A 22,600-nucleotide genomic window follows, 5' to 3' on the forward strand; every position below is an offset into this window, starting at 1 on the left:
ACTAGTGCTAGCGAAATGAATGGAGGGTGGCTGCACATGCTTCGTGTACCCTCCTTCGTTCTAAAGATATGTGTGGGTCCTAAAGGTGGGACCTGCACCTATCAGACATTGGGGGCATATCCTAGAGATATGCCCCCAATGTACAAGATGAGAATACCCCTTTAAGAATATAGTAGTTTTTTTCCAGCTTTATATACCAATATGTTCTTTTTCTCTTACACAGATCTTAGATGCTCTTGCAAAAAGTGATGAGCAATTTGTACAAAACTGCAGCAATCTTCACTCCTTACATGAAGTCATTCCACCTGAACTGCACAATAAATTTAACATCATTTGTCGGGAGAAAATTGAACACATCTACCGGCGGATCACTAGCTATAGAAAGGTAACTAAGGCTTTACTTCTTTGCCATTTGTAATACTGCTGTAAATATGTAATTTCTGGCTGCATAAATACATGTGTTGCAAATGGTATTGGAGCAATATCATGCGACCCTTGAATTGTGCCGATCATTTATAGATTGACCAGTAATACCCTTATATAATGATAGCAGATTGCCTTTAATAGCAAAAGTTTTTCGGTAATAAGACAATTTTCTCTACTTTAGTAGCCTATAGCCATATGCTAGACCAGTGATGGGTAACCTTTTAGAGACCGAGTGCCAATCTTCAACCAAAAACCCACTTAAACCAACACGGCAATTTACCCTGAATACTACAGTCCAATATAGTACATCTTCTATGTACTTTATCATTTGGCTATAATAACCTGCCTTCATTTAGTGCGCTGCTTGTGCTGTACATAGTGCGCCCTGCGCTGATGAATGGCGGGTAAAGTCTAAGGCATATTGGTATGCCTTAGACTTTTTCCAGGGTGCGGGTGCTCAAAGACAGGGCACTGAGTGCACCAGTGCCATAGGTTCGCCACCACTGTGCTAGACTCTGTACCGCATTGACTCCAAATGATAAGGACTTGTAAAACAGCCTGTCTCTGGTGATATAATTACAGAGAAATGGCTAGGAACCTGAAATTCCCTGCAGCTTTTTATATTGTAGTGTATGGCTCTAGTGCTAAATAGTGTGGTTAGCGGGGTTCTCCAGGAATTAAGAACATGAAAATAAATAAATATTACTTTATTATAACTATATTCCCAAATACCTTTCATTACTTAGAATGGCTTGTTTTGTCTGGGGAGCAATCATTAGGAGAAGTAAAATGGCTGCTGTCTTATTAGTACACACAAAACCTGTCCTAATCACACAGGAGGACAAGTTACTTCAGAACACTGAGCTAAAGAGCTGCCTCATCCTCCTCTGGCTCCTAATAGCTGGCTCGGCTATTTCCATCAGGCCCATAGAAGTGAAGTGGAGCATTGGGCGGTTGTGCACGGTGCACTCCCATTCACTTCTATGGGGAAAGCGCTTGGTGGTGGCCAGAGTCCTTCAGCCACCACATTGGCCCGTTCCATTCTCGATATACCTGTAGGTGCGGGTCCCAGAGGTAAGACCCACACCTATCAGACAATGGGGGCATATCCTAGCAATATGCCCCCATTGTCTCAGATGAGACAAGCCCTTTAAGGCTGGTTTCACACATAGTTTATTTTTGGCATGTTGAAGATTTTCACTTTTTTGCTGTGTTTATTTTTAACTGTCTTTTTTCATGGTGTTTTTTTTAGCATTTTATTCATGCATCCAGATGTTAGTCTATAGCGGGGATCAGCAGCCTTTGGCACTCCAGCTGCTGTGAAACTACAACTCCCAGCACGCACAATTACCTGCTATTCTTGTAACTCCCATAGAAGTGAAAGGAGGATTCTGGGAGTTGTAGTTTCAGAACAGTGGGAGTGCCCGTGGTTGCTGATCCCTGGTCTATAGTGTGCTGAAATTTACACAGACAAATATTTTATATTTGTATTTTTTGTGCATTTTGGGTGTTTTTGTCAAAAGCATGGCATGCTTTAAATGTGGTGTTTTTTCAGGCATTGTTCCTGGAGGGAATTGAAAACACCTGAAAAAAAACACCTATTATAATTATATACCATAGTTAAAAAAAATCTGTAAATGAGAGACCAAAAACACAGAAAAACTTGAAATAAAAAGGTAAAACATGCATGTAATTTTTCCCACTGAAAGAGTTTCAAAGAAAAAAAAATTATGCGTCAAGGATTCTGGCTCATATATCATGTGCCTTCTTTACCTAATGGTAAATACAGGACAAGATTTAAGCAAAAAGTCACAGTGAGAATAAAAAAAAAACTGTTCTAAGGCAGTGTTCTTCTACTTCCTGGTATCTAGCTGTCGGGTCATTCCCTGGGGAACTAAGTTGAAGAGCACGATTGTAAGGCCCCTTTCACACGGGCGTTGTGGATTGGGGCCGGATGCGTTTAGGGAAAATGGTGCGATTTTGACACTAAAAGAAGTCAGTTTTCACTGCGATTGCGTTCCATGTTTGCATTTTTTCAGCGCGGGTGCAAAACATTGTAATGCGCTTTGCACGAGCGTGAGAAAAATCGTCATGTTTGGTACCCATACCCGAACCCGGACTTCTTCACAGAAGTTCGGGTTTGGGTTAGGTGTTCTGTAGATTTTATTATTTTCCCTTATAACATGGTTATAAGGGAAAATAATAGCATTCTTAATACAGAATGCATAGTGCAATAGGGCTGGAGGGGTTAAAAAAATAAAAATAAAATTTAACTCACCTTAATCCACTTGATCGTGCAGCCGGCTTCTCTTCTGTCTTCTTCTTCGAAGTATAGGACCTTTGATGACGTCACTGCGCTCATCACATGGTCCATCACGTGATCTTTTACCATGGTGATGGATCATGTGACGTACCATGTTATGAGTGAAGTGACATCATCAAAGGTCCTTTTCCTGTGCACAGCAAAGAAGAAGACAGAAGAGAACCCGGGCTGCTGCAATCAAGTGGATTAAGGTGAGTTATATTATTATAATTTTTTTTAACCCCACTAGCCCTATTGTACTATGCATTCTGTATTAAGAATGCTATTATTCTCCCTTATAACCATGGTTTAAGGGAAAATAATAATAATCGGGTCCACATCCCGATCGTCTCCTAGCAACTATGCGTAAAAATCGCACCGCATCCGCACTTGCTTGCGGATGCTTGCAATTTTCATGCAGCCCCATTCACTTCTATGGGGCCTGTGTTGCGTGAAAAACGCAGAATATAGAACATACTGCATTTTTAACGCAACGCACAAGTGATGCGTGAAAATTACTGCTCGTGTGCACAGCCCCATAGAAATGAATGGGTCCAGATTCAGTGCGGGTGCAATGCGTTCAACTGACGCATTGCACCCGCGCGGAAAACTCGCCCGTGTGAAAGAGGCCTAAGGATGCTGACACATGCTCAAGCTTTTTGATGCAGTTTTTGAAGCCCATATCAGGGGTGGATCATAAGAGGAGAGAAAGTATAAAGGACAGATACAGGTTCTCCAGTTTTTTCAATCCACTCCTGGTTTTGGCTTCAAAAACTGCATAAAAAACCTGAACGTATATCAGCACCCTATAGGATAAATATCTACACCCTTCTGTCAAATTGTACAAGTGTTTTTGGGCTGTCATTTTTAGTCATGTAAGGTTTTTTCAGACTTTTCTTTTCCTGTGGAGAAAATGCCAAGAAAGAAAAAAAGTCAGGAAACTATCATAAAATGCAACTGCAAACACAGTGTCAAAAACGCTTTGGGGGTTTTGGGGATTTTTTTTCTTGAGCTTAAAACTGCCACTTGTGAAGATTTGTAGAAGATACTGGCTCTGATTATTCCATTTATCATAGTGTGGCATAATTACTTTAAAGCAATGTTTCATTTTTCAAACAGCATATTTTATGCCAGTGAATTTGACACATCTATAGAGCCATTGATATTTAGGGTAATTAAGAATATGAAAATATATCAAGCTTCATTACAGGAAATCAGACTTGTATTTTCCGTGCATGAATGATGCTGAAAAAAAGTAAATGCTCGGTCCTTTAAGGAATATTTTACCATACTCTGTGCAGATTGACCCTTTGGGCAGTGCATTTGCTAGCACCAAGCCCCAGGAACACATGCCCCAGGTCCTATGTCTGGTTCCTCCACATCACACAGCTTCAAGGATTGACACATGCAGTAGTCCCATGCGTGTTTCCTCTCCTTCCACCAGTGCCCCATAATACCTCAAGTACAGTATATTCAGCCTACCAGCACACAGTATTTAGATATAAGGGCAATCTTCTGGGTCTATGGTCCATTAAAGAACTCCATATACAGTATAGTAAGTCCAAAAATAAGTAATGAGTGTTTCTCAAATGCACCAAAATGACCTTTAAATGCTGTGGACACATTTGCACTAAATTTTTCTATTGTCATTTTTGCTTCCTAAATGCACAAGTTGACTCAAGGTAACATCTAACGTATGTAAAGATAATTTCATCCTTGTCAAAAATTTGCCCAAAAAGGGCCCAGCTCATTTTCAATCCACTAAATTTGCCTATAGTATTTTAATATGGACATTGGTTACACCAGGTTAAGATGTGTATTGTTGTCATTTGGGGTGTATTCTACCTTGATTCACCTACGAGATCCAACATGCAAGAAGCATCCAAGATATCCCCAAGAGAACTATTCACTGTTTTATTTGGAGAACATAAGCCAATAACCGATCTTCCTTAAGCTATATATAACACATAAACACTATGACCAACATAGAACCCCAATATTTAGGCACCAGACCCACTACATGTCCTAATGGCATACTGTACATCCAAGATAAATATATTCCTGACAGCTCAACTTCCTGCAGAGACCTCAACCACCCCTAGGGAGCATAATAATAAATCATGAGCAATGAGCTCCTACACTCCCCTTAGTGGTGGAGAGCAGTAGCCATGATTTTATCATTGAAATAAGTTTTCTGGAAGTTATACATTGCTGACTTGTCTTCAGGAAATGGTATCCATATCAGATTGGTGGGGGCCTGATAATTTACACAGTACAACATGTTGGAATTAAAAGTGATATGGTTTCAAAAGGTGGATAAAAACAAACTACTGCAATGTAGGATCAGTACAAGACACATTAAATATCACAGTCAAGCGAATTGACTTTGATCCGAATTTCAGGAAAAATTAGATTTGCGCGAAGCCGAATTTCTTTAGTTAATGAATGTATTTTTCAAAAAATGGTGGCAAACAAAAAAATACATACTCACCTGATCCATTTGCTTGCGGAGAGGCCATCTTGATTGAAGATACCGTGCAAAATCTCGCAGGGGTGACATGTGACATTTCCAGGCCCGGCCAGCGGGCAAGATTTTGTGCGGTGTCTTCAATCAAGATTGCTAAACGGCTTTGTGAGCAAATGGATAAGGTGAGTATGTTTTTCTTTTACCGAATTAACCCCTGAAAGGCCTTAATTTTAATCTCAGATACTATCAGCAATGAACGCGGCGTCTGAGGTGTGTGCTCGCTACATATAAAGGAATGTAGCAATTCTGTGTGAAATTCGGTCAAGCAGTTGAATTTTTTTACTTTGCCCATCACTAATCACAGTGCAAAGTTATCAAGCGTTTTGTGTAGATCATGTTCATAAAAAGGTTATATAATATATTATGTTCAAACTTGCAAATTTATTTTAACGATTTTTATATGGCATGTAAAGCAAGTTCCTATTTATCTTTTAACTTTAAAGTTTTTTTTTTGGGGGGGGGGGGGGGAATATTATCTATCAAAGGAAGACCCCTAGCCTGCATCGCCTACTGAAAGATTCATACTAACTTGCTCCCTGTCGTTCCGATCCTACATGCTGGCTCCCATTCCTCCATCTAGCTGGAATTTAAGAATAAGCAGGGGACCGGACGATGGAGGAACAGGAGCTAGAGCGCAGGACAGGAATAGTGAAGAGCAGGTATGTATGAATCTTACAGTAGGCCATGTTGGCTAGGAGTCTCCCATTAATATTTAATATCCTTAGAAGACTATTTTAAGGGCCCTACAAGTTTTCAAACCTATAAAATCTCAAAATTATATTCTTATAATTATATTATTTTCTTCTTTTAAACTAAGTTTGCCAAAGTTTTTCCCCCATAAGTCATTTTCTTTTATTCAAGTTTACTGATCAATAGAAACCAAAAATCCAACATTTCAGGAAGTGACAGATTTTGGAAGTTGCTAAATGCTTCAAAAAGACTGTGTGCACGTCCTCCCTGTGCAGAGGTAGCCCGTAACCATAGCAACCGGTATTGCATCCAATGCTTGAATATTTTGTCTGCAAAAGTGGAGTTCTAAAAATAAGCCCTTTGCATCGCATGTCTGTACATTGTGCACTTTATAGAAGTTACATATCACTTGAAAATGACCTGATTACATTAGATTCTGGAATGTCGTCTCTTTAGAGGCAGTGTGGGAGATTCAGAAAGAAGATCATTTAGAAAGGCAATGAATAAAGTCAATCCCTTACTGTCCAAAACTGATGAACTTATAAAGATGTTAAAATTAGAAAATTAGAAAAATGGCATGTTGAATATAGTGCTGTCAAAGGGTTTGTGGGTAGAATGATATCCTTTTACCCTTTACATGCACCAGGACATAACTGTGCGCTTAGAATGCATGGAACAGGCTCCCAAGCTGTGCCCCAGCCACAGTGACCTGGATCGGAGGTGACTCCTTAAATGCTGCAGTCAATAGCAACTTTAGCATCTGAGTGGTTAGACAGCGGGAGTGTTCCCTCTGCCCTCCACTTGGAGCTCCATGCTTTTAAAGCCTCCCAGGCCAGGAAACAGTAACATTTCTGTCAGGCTACTTTCACACTGGCATTTTGGCTTTCCGTGTTTGAGATCCGTTCACGGCTCTCACAAGCGGTCCAAAACGGATCAGTTTTGCCCTAATGCATTCTGAATGGAAAAGGATCCGCTCAGAATGCATCAGTTTACCTCCAATCAGTGACCATTCCGCTTTGGAGGCGGACATCAAAACACCGCTTGCAGCGTTTTGGTGTCCGTCTGACGAAACTGAGGCAAACGGATCCGTCCTGGCACACAATGTAAGTCAATGGGGACGGATCTGTTTTCTATGACACAATCTGGCACAATAGAAAACAGATCCGTCCTCCATTGACTTTCAATGGTGTTCAAGACTGTCCGTCTTGGCTACGGTAAAGATAATACAAATGGATCAGTTCTGAACGGATACAGACATTTGTATTATCTGAATGGATCCGTCTGTGCAGATCCAGGACAGATCCGCACCAAACGCGAGTGTGAAAGTAGCCTTAGTTGCAATAGTATACTACTGCAGTCTAAGGTATAAACTAGAGATGAGCGAAGTTTGCCAACAAATTCAATTTGTGACAAATTAATTTGTCACAAATTGCTATAAATCAAGTATACCCGTACGTCACGGTGGCTGAGGGAATGTATGGAGCGGACTGCTGCGGTGACAATAGTAGCCCCATGACAGAGTGTGGAGAGGGGCAGCGGCGGTAACAGTGACAGTAGTGGCCCCATGACGCAGTAGGGAGGGTGTCAGCAGCAGTAGTAATGTACATGGCAATATATCACACCTGCCTTTAATACTGAGGTACACTAACTGTATCACTAAAATAACAGATTATTTATGAATGTTAGGGCACTGCACAGTGATGCACATGGTGATATATTACACCTGCCTTTAAGGCTACATTCACACGTCCGTTTGTGTTTTGCGGTCTGCAAAACACGGATCTGCAAAAAATACGGATGACGTCCATTTGACATCAGTATTTCATCCATTTTTTTGTGGACCCATGGTAACAATGCCAATCAATGTTGGTGCACTAGAACGTGATGCAGACAGCAATATATTACACCTGCCTTTAATACTGAGTCACAGTAACTGTATGACTAACAGAACAGAATAACTATGAATGTTAGGGCACTGCACTGTGATGCACATGGTGATATATTACACCTGCCTTTAAGCCTATATTCACACGGCCGTATGTGTTTTGCGATTCACAATACCATTGGGGGGTATTTCTATGTCAGCCCAGTTACAAGAGAAATCAATAGTAAAAAAAAAAAATAAGTTAAATGTCCCCCAGAGGTCTTGTATGACCTTATAAGGGACACAAAGTGTAAAATAAAAAAATAAAAAATTCCCCCCAAATCCGCTATTTAAAAAATGTTAAAAATAGAATAAAAAAAAATTAGACATACAGTACAGACCAAAAGTTTGGACACACCTCATTCAAAGAGTTTTCTTTATTTTCATGACTATGAAAATTGTAGATTCGCACTGAAGGCATCAAAACTATGAATTAACACATGTGGAATTATATACATAACAAAAAAGTGTGAAACAACTGAAAATATGTCATATTCTAGGTTCTTCAAAGTAGCCACCTTTTGCTTTGATTACTGCTTTGCACACTCTTGGCATTCTCTTGATGAACTTCAAGAGGTAGTCACCTGAAATGGTTTTCACTTCACAGGTGTGCCCTGTCAGGTTTAATAAGTGGGATTTCTTGCCTTATAAATGAGGTTGGGACCATCAGTTGCGTTGTGGAGAAGTCAGGTGGATACACAGCTGATAGTCCTACTGAATAGACTGTTAGAATTTGTATTATGGCAAGAAAAAAGCAGCTAAGTAAAGAAAAACGAGTGGCCATCATTACTTTAAGAAATGAAGGTCAGTCAGTCCAAAAAATTGGGAAAACTTTGAAAGTTTCCCCAAGTGCAGTCACAAAAACCATCAAGGACTACAAAGAAACTGGCTCACATGCGGACCGCCCCAGGAAAGGAAGACCAAGAGTCACCTCTGCTGCGGAGGATAAGTTCATACGAGTCACCAGCCTCAGAAATCGCAGGTTAACAGCAGCTCAGATTAGAGACCAGGTCAATGCCACACAGAGTTCTAGCAGCAGACACATCTCTAGAACAACTGTTAAGAGGAGACTGTGTGAATCAGGCCTTCATGGTAGAATATCTGCTAGGAAACCACTGCTAAGGACAGGCAACAAGCAGAAGAGACTTGTTTGGGCTAAAGAACACAAGGAATGGACATTAGACCAGTGGAAATCTGTGCTTTGGTCTGATGAGTCCAAATTTGAGATCTTTGGTTCCAACCACCGTGTCTTTGTGCGACGCAGAAAAGGTGAATGGATGGACTCTACATGCCTGCTTCCCACCATGAAGCATGGAGGAGGAGGTGTGATGGTGTGGGGGTGCTTTGCTGGTGACACTGTTGGGGATTTATTCAAAATTGAAGGCATACTGAACCAGCATGGCTACCACAGCATCTTGCAGCGGCATGCTATTCCATCCGGTTGACGTTTAGTTGGACCATCATTTATTTTTCAACAGGACAATGATCCCAAACACACCTCCAGGCTGTGTAAGGGCTATTTGACCATGAAGGAGAGTGATGGGGTGCTGCGCCAGATGACCTGGCCTCCACAGTCACCGGACCTGAACCCAATCGAGATGGTTTGGGGTGAGCTGGACTGCAGAGTGAAGGCAAAAGGGCCAACAAGTGCTAAGCTTCTCTGGAAACTCCTTCAAGACTGTTGGAAGACCATTTTAGGTGACTACCTCTTGAAGCTCATCAAGAGAATGCCAAGAGTGTGCAAAGCAGTAATCAAAGCAAAAGGTGGCTACTTTGAAGAACCTAGAATATGACATATTTTCAGTTGTTTCACACTTTTTTGTTATGTATATAATTCCACATGTGTTAATTCATAGTTTTGATGCCTTTAGTGTGAATCTACAATTTTCATAGTCATGAAAATAAAGAAAACTCTTTGAATGAGAAGGTGTGTCCAAACTTTTGGTCTGTACTGTATTTATATCATCACGTCCACAACTACCGACTCTAAAAAATTATTTTATCATCTCCCCATCAGGTGAACGCCGTAAAAAGAAAAATAAATAAAAAAACATTGCTCCAAAACAGATTTTTTAGTAAGCACACCTCCAAAAATGAATGTTAATGTTAACATAATGTTAATCAATCACAAAGTCGTATGTACCCCAAAATGGTAGCATAAAAAACGTCACCTCATCCCGCAAAAAATGAGCCTCCACACAAAACTATAGCCAGAAATATAAAAAAAATATGGCTCTATGAAAATTGCAACACAAAAACATGAATTTTCTTTTTAAAAAATGCTCTTAGTGTGTAAAATGTAAAAAAAAAAAAAAATTGACATATTTGGTATCGCTGCATCCGTAACAATTGGCTCTACAAAAATATCACATGATCTGCCCCATCAAGTGAACGGTGTAAAAAATAACAAATAAAAATTATGCCAAAACTGCTTTTTTTAGTCACCTCACCTCACAAAAAACATAATATCAATCAAAAAGTCATATGTACCCCAAAATAGCAGCAATAAAAACGTCACCTCATCCCGCAAAAAACAAGCTCTCACACAAGACTATAGCCAGAAAAATGAAAAAATATGGCTTTAAGAAAATGGCAACACAAAAACATGATTTTTTAAATGTTTTAAACGGAAAAAAAAAACTAGACATATTTGGTATCGTTGCATCCGTAATGACCGGATCTATAAAAATTTCACTTCTACCCCATCAAGTTAATGGTGTAAAAAAAAAAAAAGAAACATGACACCAAACAGCTTTTTTTATCTTCACCTCCCAAAAAATTAGATAAAAAGCAACCAGAAAGCCAAATGTATCACAAAATAGCCAATAAAAATCACAGCTTGTCTCGCACCAAATAAGCCCTCACACAGCTCATTCAACAAAAAGTCATATGCACCCCAAAATAGTGCCAATCAAACCGTCATCTCATCCTGCAAAAATCATACCCTACCCAAGATAATGGCCCAAAAACTGAAAAAAACTATGGATCTCAGACTATGGGAACACTAAAACATAATTTTTTTTCTTTAAAAAATGAAATCATTGTGTAAAACTTACATAAATAAAAAAAAGAAGTATACATATTAGGTATCGCCACACCGTAAATTTTTTTTAATAAAAACGGTGTAAAAAAAGCCATTTGTAGACATCTTACATCCCAAAAAGTGTAATAGCAAGCGATCAAAAAGCCATATGCACCCCAAAATAGTGCCAATCAAACCGTCATCTCATCCCGCAAAAAATGAGACCCTAACTAAGATAATCACCTAAAAACTGAAAAAACTATGGCTCTCAGACTATGGAGACACTAAAACATGATTTTTTTGGTTTAAAAAATGAAATAATTGTGTAAAACTTATATAAATAAAAAAAAAGTATACATATTAGGTATCGCCGCGTTCGTGATAACCTGTCCTATAAAAATACCGCATGATCTAACCTGTTAGATGAATGTTGTATATAACAAAAAAAAAACGGTGCAAAAACATCTATTTCTTGTTACCTTGCCTCACAGAAAGTGTAATATAGAGCAACCAAAAATCATATGTACCCTAAACTAGTACCAACAAAACTTCCACCCTATCCCGTAATCTCTAAAATGGGGTCCCTTTTTTGGAGTTTCTACTCTAGGGGTGCATCAGGGGGGCTTCAAATGGGACATGGTGTCAAAAAAGCAGTCCAGCAAAATCTGCCTTCCAAAAACCGTATAGCTTTCCTTTCCTTCTGCACCCTACCGTGTGCCCGTACAGCAGTTTACGACCACATATGGTGTGTTTCTGTAAACTACAGAATCAGGGCCATAAATGTAGAGTTTTGTTTGGCTGTTAACCCTTGCTTTGTAACTGGAAAAAAAATATAAAAATGGAATATCTGCCAAAAAAGTGAAATTCTTGTGGATCACCTAAAGGGTTAACGACATTTGTAAAAATCAGTTTTGAATACCTTGAGGGGTGTAGTTTCTTAGATGGGGTAATTTTTGGGTGGTTTCTAATATGTAAGCCTCACAAAGTCACTTCAGACCTGAACTGGTCCTTAAAAAGTTGGTTTTTGAAAATTTCTGAGAAATTTCAAGATTTACTTCTAAGCCTTGTAACGTCCCTCAAAAATAAAATGTCATTCCCAAATGATCCTAACATGAAGTAGACATATGTGGAATGTAAAGTAATCGTTAATTTCTAACGATAATTTGTTTTCCCTTAGTCCTAACAGCAGCACAGATGGGGTTAACTGCCCCTGTGGACTGGTAGGACCGGCGGAATTTTAATGAGCCCAAGAACCAATAAACGATCTTCAGCTCCCTGAAAGGGAGGAGATCACCCCCCAGCCCACCGTGTCTTTAACAAGTATGATGTAAGTTAGGGAGGGATATTTGTGTGCTGCTGTTAGGACTAAGGGAAAACAAATTATCGTTAGAAATTAACGATTCCCTTACGTCCTACCAGCAGCACAGATGGGGAGATAGCAAGATAAAACCCCTAGGGAGGGTCCTCATGCCTGGCAGAAGTAAGAACTGTCTGCCCGAAAGCCGAAAACTCTGCCATCCTAGCATCTATCCTATAATGGGAGATGAAGGTTGACTCAGAGCTCCAGGAGGCCGCCTTACAGATCAACTCTAAGGGGAGAAGACTTCTTTCCGCAACCGAGGTGGAGACCGCCCTAGTAGAATGGGCTCTCACAAACTCGGGAGGATCTAAGGTTTGGGAGACAAAAGCTTCCTTAATGGCCTCCTTGATCCAGCGACTAATGGTGGCTTTAGACGCTTTACGGCCTTTAGACTTACCGGCAAACAGGATAAGGAGATTCTCATCTATCCTGAATTCCCTGGATCTATCCACATAGATCTGGAGGCATCTAGAAATATCCAGCGGATCTCTAGCTGGAGTATCAGAGGAGGAGGCTGTAAACAAAACTGGTAAGGAGATTACCTGGTTGATATTTTGAAAAGTAGGCACCTTAGGTCTGAAGTATGGTAAAAACTTCAGGAGTACTCTGTCCTGTAAGAAAATAATATATGGATGAATTGCAGAGAAAGCCTGCAATTCAGAGACTCTTTTGGCTGAGGCTATAGCCAGAAGAAAAACCATCTTTAGAGTTAAATATTTAAAATCAACCTCCTCCAAAGGCTCGAAGGGGGGAGATGCTAGACCCCTGAGCACTACTGAAAGATCCCACTGGGGAATGGGCTTCAGTATAGTAGGCTTTAGTCTTTCCGCTCCCTTCAAAAAGCGTTTGATGAGTGGGTCCCGAGAGTATGGCCTGTTGAAACAGGCCGAGATGGCACACATTTGTACCTTCAAGGTAGCTGGAGATAGGCCTCTATCTAATCCGTCCTGAAGGAAATGTAGTATCGCAGGAAGGGGCGGATCTGCAGACGCCACCTGTTTGGAATCACACCATGCCACGAAGATTCTCATGATCCTGGAGTAGGCCTTGTTTGTAGACTCTGCTCGGGAATGCGACAAAGTTCTCAGGACCGACTCAGAGAGCCCTTCTATGTTGGGAAGGGGCTGATCAACCTCCAGGCTGTCAGGTTGAACCTGTGCAGATCTGGGCAGAGTTGAGTGTCCCACGACACCAGGGTCTGCTCTGGGGGGAGTCTCCAGTATTGTCCCCGACTCATCTGAATGAGCTGGGTAAACCAGGATCTTTTGGGCCAAAACGGTATGATGGCTATTACCGAGGCCTGATCCTGACGGATTTTCATCAATACCCTCGGTATCATGGAAAAAGGAGGGAAGATGTAAGCCAGCCTGAACCTCCACGGTATCGACAGAGCATCTATTGCCAGGGGGTTGTCTTCCCGGTACAGGGAACAGAACCTCAGCACCTTGGCGTTGAACCTGGTTGCCATGAGGTCCACCTCTGGCATACCCCAACTGTGAACTAGCTGCCTGAAGACCTCCGGATGCAGAGACCACTCCATGGTCGGTAATCCTCGACTTAAGCGGTCTGCTATCATATTGAGGGAACCTCGGATATGAACGGCAGATAGATGGGAAAGGTTCAGCTCTGCCCACCGAAGGATCACCCCGATCTCTGATAGAAGGGGTAATGACCTTGTGCCTCCCTGCTTGTTTATATAGAGAACCGCAGTCATATTGTCTGACTGGACTTTCACCGCTTTGCCCCGAATCTGAGGGGCGAAGTGAAGGAGGGCTAGCCGGATAGCTCGAATCTCGCAAAGATTGGAGGAAAGATGCCGCTCCAGGGGGGACCAAGATCCCTGCACTTGGGATCCGTCCAGGTGAGCGCCCCAGCCTACGAGGGACGCGTCTGTAGTCAATATGACCCAAACTGGTTGGGTCATAGACTTCCCTGCTGGCAGTCGAAACCACCATCTGAGGGAATTCCGGGTTTGACCGGACAGGGAGCACAGGGAATCTAGCCCCGCAGGGCTGCCGTTCCATAAATGTAAGACCTCCGACTGAAGAGGACGGAGGTGCCATAGCGCCCAAGGGACTGCGTCCGCAGCCGCTGACATGAGCCCCACCATCTTCATGAGAGTCCGAATAGAGACTCGACGAGGGACATGAAGGACCTTTGCCAGGTCCTGAATCCGCGCTCTCCTTTCTTGAGTCAACCGGAGGGACATCTCCACAGAGTCGACCACGAATCCTAAATATTGGATTGAAGATGATGGGCTCACATTCGACTTCTGCCAGTTGATGATCCAGCCTAGGCGGAGGAGAAAGGAGATTGCGATCTGAAGATGGTGGGTAAGGATCGGAACTGAAGAGGCTATGAAAAGCCAATCGTCCAGATAAGGAATGATAGTCAGCCCTTGGAGTCTCAATGCTGCCACCACCGATACCACCACCTTGGTGAAGATAAGGGGGGCAGAAGAGATTCCGAAGGGGAGCGCGGTGAACTGAAAGTGCCTGCGAACCCCTGAAATCTGGACCGCGATCCTGAGAAATTTCCGGAAGGCGGAATGGATCGGAATGTGAAGATAAGCATCTTTAAGGTCCAGAGTAGCCATGACATCCCCGAGGTTGAGGATATGGGTGACTGACCTTATGGTTTCCATACGAAACCTTGTTTTCCTTATAAATCGATTGAGAAATCTCAAATAGATGATAACCCGGAGGTCTCCCGTCTTCTTGGGAACCAGGAACACTGGTGAATAAATGCCTAGGCCTCTCTCCCCTGCCGGCACCTCCTCTAGGGCTCCCTTGGAGATATAGTCCTGGATGTAAGATTCCAGGACCACTTGTTTGGCCGGCCCGAAGTTTCGTGTAGCGACGAATCTCTCTGGGGGGAGAGAGAGAAAGTCTACCCGGTACCCGACGGAGACTAAGTTCAGAACCCAAGGGTCTGCGATCAACTGACTCCAGGAGTCTTTGAAATGGGAGAGACGGCCCCCCACGGGCGTTTGGGGGAGTGGTATGGGAAAGTCTAGAGGAGACACTGCAGGGGCAGCAGGGCTTATCCAAGAGCCTCGACGAGGCCCATAGTCAGGAGGGTTTTGCCTCCTTAGCGGGTTTACGGGAGCGCCTCGAATACTTACGAGACGGTCCCCCCCAATCTCTGCGCCTAGATTGCTGCCCCGGGCATCCTTCGCGCTTCTTTTCCTGCCTGGGGCGTCCCCGAAAGGGCTGCTTGGGGAGGCTCTTCCCCTTTTTGTCGGAGAGCCCCTCCATGATTTTATCCAATTCGGACCCAAACAGCCTGTCTGGTTCGAAGGGGAGCCCACAAAGATTAAACTTGGACGCGTTGTCCGCGACCCAAGGTTTCAGCCAAAGTGGTCTGCGGGCAGCCGAAACTAAGGCCATAGTTTTGGCGGCCAGCTTCAACTGCATCTGGGTGGAGTCGACTAAGAAATCCATAGCCAGGTTGGCTGACTTGAAAGCTGCTAAAATGTCATCCCTGGATACGCTCTGGTCCACATCTGTCTGGATCTGATTGAGCCTAGAGCGTAGATAGGTGGCCACTTCAGTGGCCGCAATCGAAGTTGATGCGGAGGCAGCGGCCGCCGCATAACTCCTTCTGAGGGTGCACTCTGCCCTCCGATCTAGAGGGTCCTGCAGACTAGACCCATCATCTGCAGGGACTAGAGTGCGCCGGGACAACTTGGCTATCGCCATGTCCACCTTGGGAATGGAACCCCACGATTCCACCAAGGGTTTAGCCATCGGGTACATAAGCTTGAACTTTCTAGTGAGAACTGGGCCTTTCTCAGGCTTTCGCCATTCTGTGCGCATCACAGAAAGAAGGGTCTCATCCGCTCTGAAGACACGCTGTGTCCGTACGGCGGGATCGGAGGACTCCCCAATGTCAACATCATGGTCCCCCGACCTGATGGACTTAAGTAACTTCTGCGTTTTTTCTGGAGGGAAAAAGCAAGAAGTGACCTCTTCTTCCTCAGAAGAGGACCCCACCGAACAGGGGGTGGGTCTTTCGGGTGGTGCGACTGGAGCGGCCATATCCATGGGAGTCTGAGAGGGTCCTGGTAACCTCTCATTCAATAAGCGCACCACTCCTTTAATGGAATCATCCACATATGTTTTCGTCCACTGAAACATCTCCTGCATCGTGGGTTCCGTGGACGTCGTGCGACAGCTCTCACACCTAGAATAGGGACAGCCGTCGTCTAAGGGCGTGTTACAATCAAAGCACGCCAAATGCTTCCTCTTGGCCCCAGATTTTCGCTGATCCGGATCCTTGGGGGAAGCCATAGTCCTGTAATTGGAAACAAAAAAGACAGGTCATAACACCTACAAAAAAATTGGAGGTGGAGAAACGAGACCTTAAGGGGGCCCACCAGCACTAGAGATATATAGAGCTGCAGAAGGAACACACAACCCCACGGTCAAGCAATATAAGGATATCACAAGGCACAGGGAACTCTGGAGCTAGCTTGTCAAAGCAATGCAACCAGAGCACTGAATGACAGGCTCTGGGCGCTTAAAAGGAAGAAGCCCCGCCCCCTGGGCGGGTCCCAAAGTAAGTATCCTAAGATCTAAGAGAGCTAACAAAACTAGCTCAGCCTGCTCTGAATAGCTGCCCCGGGTCATCCTGGATCACAGGATATCTATCGGGAAATAATTCTTTATAAAAAGGGTGAGGAAAGGACCTCAGCCGCGCTGCGAAAAAACCGGAAGTGACGTAGCGCAACTAGTGCGCGTCACTTCCGGAAGATGGCGGCGCCCATAGCGCCACACGTGTGTGGCGATGGGAGGAACGGGAGACCAGGAGAAACTGAAAAGGAGAGGGGAGGGGGACACCCCGCTCCCCGCGGTCCCCAGGTATAGCAAAATCGCCGCGATCCGCCTGAAAATAAAGGCAAAAGAGAGCCATGTAGAAAGATGGGGCGATCCTTTACATTAGAAAAAAAGGAGCCCCTAACTCTCAGCTCCAAAGGAGCGATACGCCAGTCCAACCTGTCCAAAGGACAGAAAAAAACACGGTGGGCTGGGGGGTGATCTCCTCCCTTTCAGGGAGCTGAAGATCGTTTATTGGTTCTTGGGCTCATTAAAATTCCGCCGGTCCTACCAGTCCACAGGGGCAGTTAACCCCATCTGTGCTGCTGGTAGGACGTAAGGGAATAACTATTTTTGTAGGTATTACTATGTATTATAGAAAAAACAATAAAGACCAAAGGTGGCCAATTGGAAAAAAGTGGAAGACAGTGTCCACCCGATGCAACCAAAAAGGACACCCGTAGTTGTGACTCGATACTAGCTCCCGAGTGAAATAAGCGAAAAAACAAGGAAACGGAGCTCATAGTACCGTATGTAAAAATTTAATTTTATTGTAACATGATTAAAATATAAACCAATAAGTGATATGCCGTTAAAAAGTGAATAGAAGCAGAAAAAGAACGTCCCCCTGGGATAGCACACATGTCATATATAAAAGATAATGATCAATGGAATTGATTATATACGGTACAATGACCAGCCTTTGCCTAAAAATACAGCATAGGTAACAGTTTAGTCAGCAATCAAAGTAAAGCCTACATGGCAAAAAATGGAACAGGGTTTGCATGCGAGTGCAGCATAAGCGAAATAGAAGCAAACCTCAATGATGACCAGGTATCAAATAACCTAATGCCGTATAGGTAAAAAAGGAAAGCAAAGACTCACCAAAAAAGACCGTGTGCTATATCACCCAGGATGGCGATACCACACGCCATCCTGGGTGATATAGCACACGGTCGTTTTTGGTGAGTCTTTGCTTTCCTTTTTTACCTATACAGCATTAGATTCAGGTTATTTGATACCTGGTCATCATTGAGGTTTGCTTCTATTTCGCTTATGCTGCACTCGCATGCAAACCCTGTTCCATTTTTTGCCATGTAGGTTTTCCTTTGATTGCTGACTAAACTGTTACCTATGCTGTATTTTTGGGCAAAGGCTGGTCATTGATCATTGATCCATTGATCATTATCTTTTATATATGACACGTGTGCTATCCCAGGGGGACGTTCTTTTTCTGATTCTATTCACTTTTTAACAGCATATCACTGATTGCTTTATATTTTAATCATGTTACAATAAAATTATATTTTTACATATGGTACTATGAGCTCCGTTTCCTTGTTTTTTCGCTTATGTATTATAGAAGTAGAGAAATTTAAACTTGGAAATTTGCAAATTTTTCAATTTTTTTGCAAATTAGTTTTTTTTTTTTTAATAAAAATGTTTTTTTTTTTTACTCCATTTTACCAGTGTCATGAAGTACAATATGTGATGAAAAAACAATCTCAGAACGGCCTGGATAAGTCAAAGCATTTTAAAGTTAGCATCACTTAAAGTGACACTGGTCAGATTTGCAAGAAAAGGCCTGGTCCTTAAGGTGAACTAAGGCTGTGTCCTTAAGGAGTTAAAAATTCCTTGGGTGGTGAAGTTTACAAAATGTGCTCACTTTTTGGGGGTTTTCACTGTGGGGATACCTCAGGGTCTCTTCAAATGCAGCATGGTGCCCAAAGACCATTCCAGCAAAATCTGCCCCCCAAAAACTATATCTTTGGCTTCTGTGCCCAAACAGGGGTATACAACCACATATGGGGTTTTTCTGCAAACTGCAGAATCAAGGTAATAAATATTGAGGTTTGTTTTGTTGTTAACCCTTGATGTGTTCCAGTAAAAAATTTATTAAAATGGAAAATTTGCTATATTGCTTTAATTCCTGTGGAATACCTAATGGGTTAACAACATTTCTAAAACCAGGTGTCGTTTCTAATATGGGGTCATTTATGGGTTGCTTCTATTATGGTTCTATAAAGTTGACTTTTGAAATTTTCTTGAAATTTCAAAAATTGCTTCTAAAATTCTAAACCTTCTAGCATCTTAAAAAAATAAAATTACATTACTAAAATGAAGTCAACATAAAGTAGACATATGGTGAATGTCAATGAATGAATATTTTATGAGGCATCACTATCTGTCTTAAAAGCAGAGAGATTCAAATTTAGAAAACAGTGAATTTTTTTTATAAATAAAGGTAAAACATATTGACTCAAATTTACTATTAACATGAAGTACAATGTGTCACAAGAAAACAATCTCTAAATGGCTTGGATAGAGTTATTGCCACATAAAGTGACACATGTCAGATTAGCAAAATTAGGCCTGGTCAGGAAGGAGCAAAATGGCCCAGTCTGGAAGTGGTTAAAGAGTGGGGTCATCAGTGGGGCTCTCCTATAATGTCCATTGCCCTAATAGGATATTTGGGAAGGGGATATTGAGATGAAATCCCCTTTAAAATGTAGGAGCATCACTAAATAGATGGGTCATGGGAAGATAGAAATGTCTGTTACCTATTAAATACTTTACTTATCTATAATAATAAAATCCCTGTGTCAGTGCGCTGTGTCCGTGTGTATTTCACCAGTTTTGCACTGGGCATGCGCGGTGTCCAATCAGGACACAGCGCTCCACACGGACACAGCGTTACACACAAACTTCCCTGCAGGGTGTCACCCTATAGGAAAGCCACAGCTCCCCTGCCGCTGTCCGCTCCTGCCACAGTTCCCCCGCCGCCGTCCGCTCCTGCCACAGTTCCCCCGCCGCCGTCCACTCCTGCCACAGTTCCCCATCCAGCCAGTACGCATGCGCTGCCTTCGCTGCACGGGGTGTGGTCTGTGCGGACGGCGTGTGGGGGGCAGCATTGATCAGCCGGAGCGCGTGTAATGATTGCTCAGCGCGCCGGGCAATTCTAGCGCCTGTTATTGTAACGGGCATAATGTCTAGTAGTTAATAATATATTAAAGATACACTGTAAACTATAATCATGATGACTGTTAGTATGGTATTTATATTATTTTCCAATATCTTTTCTTTGCATGTAGTTTTCAAGGGTCCTAAAGAATCGAGCCTGGCCTACATTCAAACAAGCCAAGTCAAAGATATCACCTCTGCACAGCAGTGATTTCTGCCCGACAAACTGCCATTTCAATGTAATGGAGGTGTCATACCCCAAAACCTTGACGTCACTTGGGAGCGCATTTGGGGTCCAGTTGGACAGCAGAAAGCAACCATCCCAAGACAAGGAGAATAAAAATATGGAGCAAGGTGACTATTCATTGTTCATATTGAGAAACCCCACCTATCTCTTGGTTGAACTTGATAGACTTTTTTCAACTGTATTAACTATGTAATCAGTGACTTAAAATATGGACGGTGAAAATTCACATCTTTGGAGATTACTTTGTAGGCCTGTAACTATTCATGAAATCTGGAGAACATCTGTGTGAGCCTATCAATCCTAACCAAGTGTATATAGATTTTTGAGTCAAGTATATTACACTTAGAAGGGTTTAAATTGGATTAATCTTGACCTTTTGATTTTTTAATATCTGAAATTCATAGGAAACCAATGTTTACTAAATTATTCTCACTGAGATTCTGGAGCTTTACTTATGAACTGATGATAAGACAAAAATGCAACTCATATGTATAATAGTGTAGTTTTCCCAGAAGTGATATTTATCTTGCCACTTACCTACTGATATCCAGTAAGGGGCGCTTAATATTTTAAGGTACTGATGGAGGTATGGGGACTATTAAGAGTAGGTATCTCATGCTAATGATAATAATTATGATCTTTATCTATATAGAGTCTATATATTCCATGCAGATTGAGATTAGACAGAATGCTTAAAGAGTATTTTACCCATCTTATTGATATATACAGTTGCAAGAAAAAGTATGTGAACCCTTTGGAATGATATGGATTTCTGCACAAATTGGTTATAAAATGTGATCTGATCTTCATCTAAGTCACAGCAATAGACAATCACAGTCTGCTTAAACTAATAACACACAGTTAAATGTTACCATGTTTTTATTGAACACACCATGTAAACATTCACAGTGTAGGTGGAGAAAGTATGTGAACCCCAAGACTAATGACATCTCCAAGAGCTAATTGGAGTGAGGTGTCAGCCAACTGGAGTCCGATCAATGAGATGAGATTGGAGGTGTTGGTTAAAGCTGCCCTGCCCTATAAAAAACACACACCAGTTCTGGGTTTGCTTTTCACAAGAAGCATTGCCTGATGTGTATGATGCCTCACACAAAAGAGCTCTCAGAAGACCTATGATTAAGAATTGTTGACTTGCGTAAAACTGAAAAGGGTTATAAAAGTATCTCCAAAAGCCTAGCTGTTCATCAGTCCACAGTAAGACAAATTGTCTATAAATGTAGAAAGTTCAGCACTGCTGCTACTCTCCCTAGGAGTGGCCGTCCTGTAAAGATGACTGCAAGATTACAGCGCAGACTGCTCAATGAGGTGAAGAAGAATCCGAGAGTGTCAGCTAAAGACTTACAAAAGTCTCTGGCATATGCTAACATCCCTGTTAGCGAATCTACGATACGTAAAACACTAAACAAGAATGGATTTCATGGGAGGATACCACAGAGGAAGCCACTGCTGTCCAAAAAAACATTGCTGCACGTTTACAGTTTGCACAAGAGCACCTGGATGTTCCACAGCAGTACTGGCAAAATATTCTGTGGACAGATGAAACCAAAGTTGAGTTGTTTGGAAGAAACACACAGCACTATGTGTGGAGAAAAAGAGGCACAGCACACTAACATCAAAACCTCATCCCAACTGTGAAGTAGGGTGGTGGGGGCATCATGGTTTGGGGCTGCTTTGCTGTGTCAGCGCCTGGACGGATTGCTATCATCGAAGGAAAAATGTATTGCCAAGTTTATCAAGACATTTTGCAGGAGAACTTAAGGCATGTTCAGCATTTTTGCGGAACGGGTGCGGACCCATTCATTTCAATGGGACAGCAAAAGATGCAGACAGTTGTTGTTCCGTTCTATGGCGCCACAAAAAAAGACAGAGCATGTCCTATGTTTGTCAGTAGGACATACGTTTTTTGCGGACAGACTGAACTGTCTGCAAAAAAGCGGATCCGCATTTTTACAGACCGCAAAAATACATACAGCCGTCTGAATGAGCCCTAACAGAAACATTCTTGTAACTCCAGTATGCAGTAGACTTGTATTGAGCCTCAATACAAGTCAATGGCGATAACTAAGCAGTTTTCAGGTGTAAACAGTAGTCTAGACAGGGCTTAACTAAACAGTAAAAAGGTCACATTGTCCGTCTGTTTCCTCCAAAACTTACTTCTACATATTCTCCTATAGTAACTGTGGAAAATAACTAGCATCTCAGTGCATAGTTAGAAAGTATTAGCTTGCTGTGCAAATACAGTACAAATTTTAATTGCAGTCCAACAATATAAAACAGTGTCAATGCACACAACACTATAAATG

The 22,600-nt window shown here is 42.3% G+C and overlaps 1 protein-coding gene across 2 annotated transcripts in view; it reads left to right on the forward strand.

The window, feature by feature from the left end:
• Positions 1–22,600, forward strand: part of PREX2 (phosphatidylinositol-3,4,5-trisphosphate dependent Rac exchange factor 2) — a 390,423-nt gene that overhangs the window by 228,130 nt on the left and 139,693 nt on the right. For both annotated transcript variants that reach the window (XM_044293224.1, XM_044293225.1), the window contains exons 23-24: positions 224–385; positions 20,161–20,383. In XM_044293224.1, coding sequence (XP_044149159.1) covers positions 224–385; positions 20,161–20,383 — 385 coding nt within the window. The remainder of the gene's footprint in view (positions 1–223; positions 386–20,160; positions 20,384–22,600) is intronic.

This window comes from Bufo gargarizans, chromosome 5 (assembly GCF_014858855.1).
Source record: "Bufo gargarizans isolate SCDJY-AF-19 chromosome 5, ASM1485885v1, whole genome shotgun sequence".
Classification (NCBI taxonomy): Eukaryota; Metazoa; Chordata; class Amphibia; order Anura; family Bufonidae; genus Bufo; species Bufo gargarizans.